This window comes from Sander lucioperca, chromosome 21, assembly GCF_008315115.2.
Source record: "Sander lucioperca isolate FBNREF2018 chromosome 21, SLUC_FBN_1.2, whole genome shotgun sequence".
Taxonomy (NCBI): domain Eukaryota; kingdom Metazoa; phylum Chordata; class Actinopteri; order Perciformes; family Percidae; genus Sander; species Sander lucioperca.
This window is the reverse complement of record NC_050193.1, coordinates 8,340,058-8,348,404: the sequence shown is the minus strand read 5'-3', so window position 1 is coordinate 8,348,404 and position 8,347 is coordinate 8,340,058. Positions and strand designations below refer to the sequence as shown.

General features: G+C 39.5%; 1 protein-coding gene across 1 annotated transcript; it reads right to left on the bottom strand.

Moving 5' to 3' along the window:
- Nucleotides 1-371: 371 nt before the first annotated feature.
- fscn2a (fascin actin-bundling protein 2a, retinal) lies at nt 372-7,939 on the bottom strand. The gene is made up of 6 exons (XM_031313008.2): nt 6,847-7,939; nt 3,897-4,053; nt 3,692-3,813; nt 3,425-3,592; nt 2,437-2,815; nt 372-2,380 (listed from the first exon to the last, which is right to left on the bottom strand). The coding sequence occupies exons 1-5, from the start codon at nt 7,667-7,669 to the stop codon at nt 2,610-2,612; spliced, it is 1,476 nt and encodes a 491-aa protein (XP_031168868.1). The 5' UTR covers nt 7,670-7,939; the 3' UTR covers nt 372-2,380; nt 2,437-2,609.
- Nucleotides 7,940-8,347: the final 408 nt, after the last annotated feature.

The window sequence follows — 8,347 nt, the reverse complement described above, 5'->3', positions numbered from 1 at the left end:
TACGGTAGCAGGAAAAGCAATTAATGATACCTCAGTTCCATTTATGTCCCGCAGTGTGCCAGCATGCACTATATCAGGACCCTGGAGCCAGCACACCTAGATTGAACATAGTTATCATTTAGTCATCTTTTAATAATTACACTTTTTTTTTTTTTTGCCCTGTGGGAAAGGCTTATATTTTGAATATGAGAAGAAGAAGAAGATTACATAACAATAATTTGGCAGATACTTTTGTCCAAACGAGGCCAGGGTTTTTAACCACTAACTCTACAATGTTTGGCAAACTCTCTCTACCATCTGAACTACTGAATAACGCATTTAACTCATATTTTCATAGTTTGGCAAAATGCTAGTCCCAAAGTCAACAAAAATATTGTCAAGTTTTTATTGTCATCAACATTTTCAAAAATCATATCAGAAAACGAAAATATAGTGACACAATACACATCTATATATATTAAATACATTCTAAAATATAGCTGGAGGCTCTAAAGAGCTGATACAGGATGCATAGATGACCAAGCATGTTAGACCTTGCTTTCTAAAATTTCTCTATAAATTGCAAATTGCACACATCACAAAACCATTGATTTAGACATTACACTTGAACTATTTCAGATGTTATATCTTCCTGGGAAATAACTGACAAAAAATCTGTAGGATAAATTGTATACAGGTTCAGGTTGTACTGCACACCAACATCCATGCCAATAAAGTCTGAGCAGCTTGTGCCCTTTAATGGGTTTCAGGAGTAATCAATTCAGTGAGTCCTGTGAGATCAAAATACAAAAAAGTTCCTCCTTAAAAGGTTTGTGCTGGCTAAGGGTCAACTAGAAGCTACTGATCACATTCGACAAAAGCAGTGTTGGGTAGGTTAGTTAAAGGAACACTCCAGCATTTTGTGAAATAGAGTTGTTTGCTGTTTTGTCCAGTGGGAAGACATATATTCCCGCTTTGTAAAAAGTTAAACAATTTTTCCAACAACTCCAAAGCTGTCTGAAGCAGTTTGTTGCCACATTGGAGCTGGGTTTGACTAACAACCACTGGGCAAAGAGCTGCACAGAGCACTCACTTCACAAATGAAATTCACTACATCTTCTCATCTGACTCTGGGAAAACAGATGGAAAAAAACTGGAATTATTTTAGGATTTGTATTCGAACACATTTGCTTCTGCATGATGTCTTATGGGATGCCACTGTTGTAATGGCCTAATGTAATAACTAAATCCTTTACATTTTCTAATCATACCACCCAACTCTGAACATGAGAACAGCGTATAAAGGGATGTAGAGTTCAGTATGGTTTAAGGCCCCGAGGCAGAACACCAGAGAAGCACTTTCTGAGTTCATACCTGGTACATTAAAAATGATGTATAGTCCATCAAATGCTTTAAATGTGCTCCCCCTTTGGTTTCTTGCTTGTGCCTGATATGGATATATAAAATCTCTACTGATATCATTTGTTCCTAAACATGTCTGATCTCTGTATTTCTATATTGTGTTACACACAACTTATTTCAGTGTTTGCAAGTCCTCTTTGGATTTACTGTACATTGCTCAGCATTGCAGAGGTGCCTGAGATAATAGTCTATTTGCTCCAGTCCACTTCATTTACTTCATATTGTGCTGGAAGCTGTTAATGGTCCATTAAGAAAAATGAAAACACCATTGGCACCAGCCATTGTCTTTGAAGACAGTGGTGCATTACCATTGCTTAGAGTGACGTCAATGACCACACTGTTCTTATAGAACATGTCAAAGTATTGAAATCATTTAAAAGCTGTAAACAAATGCAGTGGGATTGTTGACAGAGGTTACAGAAGTATGATCCTGATAAACATAGTTGACTTAGGTCTAGTCACCTAGACCAAATAAAGTTAATGTTGTGTCTATAAATGAGTATCCCTGTTTTTTTTTTTAGTAAACCCAAGAATGCAGCCACACTGATCCATCGTTTGTTTTTCATTAATATTTAGTTAGTGTGTGAATGTTCAGGGGTGAGGTGTCCTTCTCTGCCAGATTTGTTTCAGTTTTGATAGACAGAGAAATCGTCAAAGTTTTTTTCAGCTTTTGGAGATATATTTAGGCAGTGAAAATCAGCAGCAGAAGGACTAAATGCTCCTTTAGTCCTTTAGGCAGCATCACAACAAGTTATTGCAGCAACTCTCTTTGTTCAGTGACTTATCAGTGTGGCTGCCCTCAAAGATATTTGTTTGTCACCGTACCTATATTGAACAAAGTGTAGCTGAAAAAATTGGGACAGCCGCTGTCTTATTCTGTATTTGTGAAATTATATGTTCTCACACATGTATGTGTTGTTTGATGTTGGCATTGTCATTTGAAAGACAAAACATTTAACATGTACAATAAAAACCAAAACCAAACACACACACATATATATATATATATATATATATATATATATATATATATATATATATATGTGTTCTCTTCTTGAAAAAAAAAACTAAAAGAAAAACATGGGAACAGGCAGCTAGTATAAAAAACAGGCAGAATTTTTTTACCCAGTCAGTCTGCTTCATTTGATAGAAGTGGGTCCTGCACCCCGCCTTCTTGCTCCCTCTTTGAGGACCTTGATTGAAAGGGATCAATACTCCCAAAGAGAAGATACATCAACGGTTGTACCATGACCCATAAGCGTACCTCCCTGGTCTCCACGAAGGTACTTGCCATCAGACCCCTTGATGGCAACGCGTCCATGTTCCAGGAACTCAAGGAAAAAGTCTTCTGGCTTTTCTCCATCTGTGCACACTAGACCACTGCTAGAGACGTACCAGAACTTTCCATTGACACCTGCATAGGGATATCAGTGGATTATTGATTATTGATTGAGTAATGATAAATATCTATTAAAACAGGATATAGATATATTGGTTGTTATTGGGCCTGTCACAGTTATTACGTACATAATCGCCTGATTCCGATCATTTGAGCTGACCGCGATCATTTTGCATAATAGTTGGATTCCATAATCAAGGGAATTTAAAGCCAGTGTTAGGAATGTGACAACAAATAGAAAGTGAATTAGGTGCATATTCATCCGCTGGGTAAATAAAGTGTCTCCACGGTCCAAGGTTCCAATGTCAGGACCAAAAACATGGAAAAAGAGAGCTTGATTGTCTAGAGCTTACTGCTGTTGGCCAGGTTCTTCTGTTTCAGCTTATATTAAACATCCTACATTAATAAATGTCTTGAACCACATTTTTGTTACATTATAATGGCTTGTTCTACACAACAGTTTTAGAATAAGCTATTTAAAATAAATCTATTTTATGCAACTACAACTATTTTGCCAATGATCGCATAATTTCGATAGCAGCCATTGAAATTGACAACATGATCGTGACAGCCCTTATTGTTATGCAGAAATGTAGTATGTTGTGCACACATGAAAACACTGACTTTTTACATTGTAGGCGCCATCGTTGAAGATCAATGAGAAAATATCATAGACGGATCGATTTGCGTTCAGAGTGTTGGAGTTCTTGTGGTGACACACAAAGCCATTCTCTCCACGAAGGATCAACATAGGGCGGTTGATGAGTTTCATCAGGAATAATTCATCATCACCTGCAATGAAGGACAAATAGTCTATTGTTCATCTCTTGTGCAATAATATGTACCGTGGCACAGCATTGAATCTCAAATGGCTTGCCTGAAAAGACTTACCCACTGTATCGCTGACTGCTGAGAGCTGCCCATTCTTCTTTGTACAAACATACTTTCCATTACTTGCTTTGAGTGCCACCCTCTGTCCTCGCCACTCAATGTCAAACATTGTATTGACCTCTCTGTGAAAAACAAAATGGAGAGTTTAGATAGAGGCAATGGAAAACATAGAGAAAAACGCCTCTTTGAAAGCTATAAAACTTACACTTCTGTGGCAGTGGACTGGATCTCTCCGTGAGTCACTAAAGTCCAGTAGGATCCGCCATTGGTCCTGAACATAGACTTTTTGCTCTCCTTATCAATCTCCATCTGGAAGGTCTCCATGTCTGTCTCCACATCCTGATTGGCTGAAATACTCACTCCTGGTATAAATGGAAGAAAAGACAGCCATCATTTTGCCTTTGTTAAATAGATATTATAGATTACAATGTTGCATCCTATGGTACAGTACAATGCTTTGGCAAGCGTTGCTTCAAGGCTGGAGAGCTGTGCAGATAAGCCTCAAATAATATAAGGGCATGTCCAAGTGCAATAGTAAATGCCAACATATTTGATGATGCATTGACCCAATTCTCAGCGTTACCGTCATGGCATTGATCATGAAAACTGGCCTAGGTTTTAAATACATTTTTCGATTGCAATGTTTGCTAACTTTTAATATGTCGATATTAATAATTTCATGAAACATTGATTGGGTTTTCCGAAATCCATTCTTGAAGTGTAAAGCAGTCATCCTTGTTAGACTTGAAAGGTGATGATCGTGTTTGCTCCATCATAGAAAATCAGAAATTTTGCTCAGGTTGGATTGGAGAATTGGATTATACTGCAGGATGAAACATTGGGATGTTTTGTCTTTTCTCCCCACTATGAAAACACGTAATTATTGGAAATTTATTTCACCTTTCAAGTGAATTGGTTCAGTGTTTCATATTAAAAACAAATATTTGGGCAGAGGATCACTTTAAACAATTTACCTGCTTTGTAGTCATCTGTGAGCTGTGGATGTTCCCATGCCTCGCTTTGTGAAATTTAGCTTTTCAACAAATTAACAAATTATGTGATCAACTCGTGATCTGTTTTGCATACAAAAGCAAGTGTGTAAGTACTGTAAAGCTAAACCCAACACAGAATAGCATCCACACTTTGTTTGAAATTAGTCAGCCAGTCTGTTCACTAAACCCGAGTGCATCACTTGCAGTCAATCTAGTGTTATGCACTTAATCCACATGTATTAACTCTGTCTGGTGGAGTGGGTTAGGTGGTGGATGATACACAGACACATACGTACAACTGAACTGTGTCTGCTGTAGTTCAAATTAGATGCCAAAGAAATGTCCTTCAACCTTTCTCTTAAGCCTGTTACAACCCTAATCCCCCACAGTCACCCCCTCCACCCTTCCTGTTCATTCGCTTGCTGTAATTCCCTGAGTGGTGAAATGCAAATCTGCACTGCAAGGCCCACTAAGCAGCTTTCAGTGCCTTGTTCCTTAAAAAACATGGAACTGCCACAAGGCCAAACAGTACAGTTAAAATGTAATTCTTTGCTCTATATTATCAAAATAGAATACCAGGTTGTTAAAATATTGCCCTGATGATGACCTTTAATGTAGAAATCTTAGTCATGCATAAGCATAATGATGACTGCAGTCTAAAGTTAGTTTGAGAACCTTGTTCCTTAGATATGCGATAGGATTGCATGTGCACTGTACAGCTCGTTTAAATAAGGCTGCTGGTTGTTTTAATTTTAAATTTAATTTTAAAGCTTTGAAAAGCTGCATCAGAACACAATTTGCTTCCCTGTCCTCCCACATTATTTGCGTGAATAATTATACAGGACAGAGAAGATCACATCATGCAGGCTGACAAGAAACCTTGTAACTCATCTGTCTGGTAAGGCCTGGCTGTAGCTTTCTCTCTTGCTGCCACCTCACTGCCACACTGGCCGACCATAGATCCACACAATTTGGAGAACTTCACTCAATGTATGACGGTAAAGAGAGAGTAGCTGCAAGGCTTAAAGTCCATTGATGGTAATTGACACCCGTGGGGCACAGATCTGCCCTGAAGTCATTTGCACGCTACTTAATCTTCAATGGACACACAGTGGAAATGACAAAGCCCATTACCACAATTACCTCCACATTATGGCTGTCAACCATTCTGGATCCAGCATGTAGACAAGAAAGGCAGGGCTTTCTCTCTCATTAGCTGGTACATTTTGTTGATTAGCTTTTTTGGTTACTGTAATGTAACCAGGATTCAATTAGACAAATCCAGGCTATTGAAAGTTATTAATAATCCCTCATTACTATACAGTGTGATATTGGAATACACTTAGCCAACACTTGCCCAAAATCCCCATCAGTGGTACTGCTCCACTCAGAAATGCACTTTATTGTTATTGGTCAAAAGGCACTTGTGTACTCTACTGTGCTTTGTGTTTATTTTACATAGGCTAGAGCTAGACTTTAGTTATCCTGGTTTATTTTTTTAGTGGCTTTGAAAAACTTGTATAGATTAAATGGAGAAATGCAGGGGAAACAAAAACTGAAAGGAAGCAGAATATAGAATTCAATCTGAGAGGACAATTGAAATCAACAGTACCTTGACGATAACTATTGCAAAATCTGTATCTTACCGGTTAGCAAGAGTGATTTAAAAAAGGGTGTACACTCTATTTTCAAAAATATAGTGCACTGCTTTCTAAAGGATCTGAAAATGGTCTCACCTACTCTCTAGTGCTAACACTAGTACAATAAAGTGCACAAGGATTTGTGATTGTAAAATTGCTGTTACTGTCAGTCTATTTCATAATATCTTTTCCCTAAATGTGAACTCAGCATGGAGCCTTTGGGAGGAGTTCTAGCTTAATTTAGCTTACATGTTCGCCATATTGTTTTCATGCCTATTTGTTACCATGAAGGTACGTTTCCCTCACCTCATTTTAAATAGAAGTTTCTTTAAAATGTATTTGCAAACAATCAAATTTCACCAATGAAAAAAAAATCATTCCACTTAAAAGTTCCTCAATGCTTAATACTGGATTGAGAACATCATACTGTTAGTGTAGCACTCCAATCCATTTTTTTTGTATGAAACTATTCAATTTTAGATAATGTGCTTTTTCTCTCAAGACTAAATCACAGGCTGATTACCTTGTTTGACCGAGACAAATCTTTTATTGGCGGCTTGAAAAACTACTTGTGGATGACTCTCCTCAAGATCAAACAGCTCATCTTTTCCAGGCTTGGAACATCGGCCAGATCGCAGTGTCCCTGTTGGACCCACCGGGGTCAGATATTTCCCATCACAGTCCTTAAAGGCCAGCTTTCCAGATTTCAGCTCCAGTGTGAAGCTAGTAGTATTGGTGTTCTCCTTTACCAGTTTGCCATCATTGCTGAGGAAACGGCTGTCACAGGTCTTCAGGCTGTACTTGCCATCAAGGTATACCAAGGTGACCAGAGAGTCCACACCCCAGGGAATGTTGCTGTCTACTGAGATCTCTCCATCTGAGGAAGACAGATGGGCATAGCGCTTACGTGCCACACTGAGCAGGCTGGCCTGCGGATGTAAAGCCAAATGGACGGCCCACAGCTCTTGTTCCCCAATGGCTTGGGCAAAGCAGGATAGGTAATCAGCTGATCCTCCAAAGTAACGCAGGTAAAGCTCTGACTGCAGTGCCCAACGACCATCAGATTGAGGCACAATAAGGAAACGGCAGTCAGGGTCAGGCTTCTCCGCCCCACATGCGATCTTCCCATCTTTGTCAGAGGCCAGATAACGTCCCAAGTGGCTGCGAAGGAACACTACTTGGCCATCTTGCTCGTCCTGCTCTAAGGTCCAGATCTGTTTCTTCTTCATGCTGACGCCTGAGGCGTTCACCTTGAAGCCGAAGGCCTCGGCTGTCAGGTAGCGGTTCTCATAGTTGATGAGGCCAAACTGTAGCTTCAGGGCCCTGTTAATTCCGTTTGTGGGCATGCTTGAAGAGGCCCAAGTTAAGATTGTAAGTAAAGAGGTTTAGGACTAACAAGGGAAAGGGTAATGGGGAAAAGCAGGCATGAAACAACTGAAAAGCAAAAATAAAATGCTTGATTTCTCCCCTCTTCTGTCTCTCAAGCCGTAAATTAGCTCAACTTATCTCCCTTGATGGATTGTCTAGTGTCCCTTCCTTCTCTCGTCACTTTCTCTCATTCCCCAGAGGGCTTGCACAGGCACTTGCTCTCTGTTCCTTAATGAGTTAGGATTAAAATCAGCAGGACACAGCACCTCAATCCAACAAGCCGCTGACGTCACATACCAGTGCACCAACCGCAAACCTCCCCTCCTCCCTTCCTTCTCCGGTACACACTCCGCTCAGATTCATTCTCTATCTCTTCCATATCTTCCCCTTGCTCTCATCTCTTCCTTTTCTTCTCCACCCTTTTCTTCCTTTTTTTGTAACTCACACTAGCACAATCATTTGTCAATTTGACTCCCTATAGGTAGTTACTCTGATATTTAGTTCCATTTACTAGTAGCCAGGCCAGCCTGCTTTAATCTGCTGGCCAGCCACAGCCTAATTGGAAAATGTCCACAGAGTAAAGGTTATTTTGGTTGCATTGGACCAGGGTTAATGTACATAGCTGACTGATTTAGAAGCATAGTCTTAACTCCCAA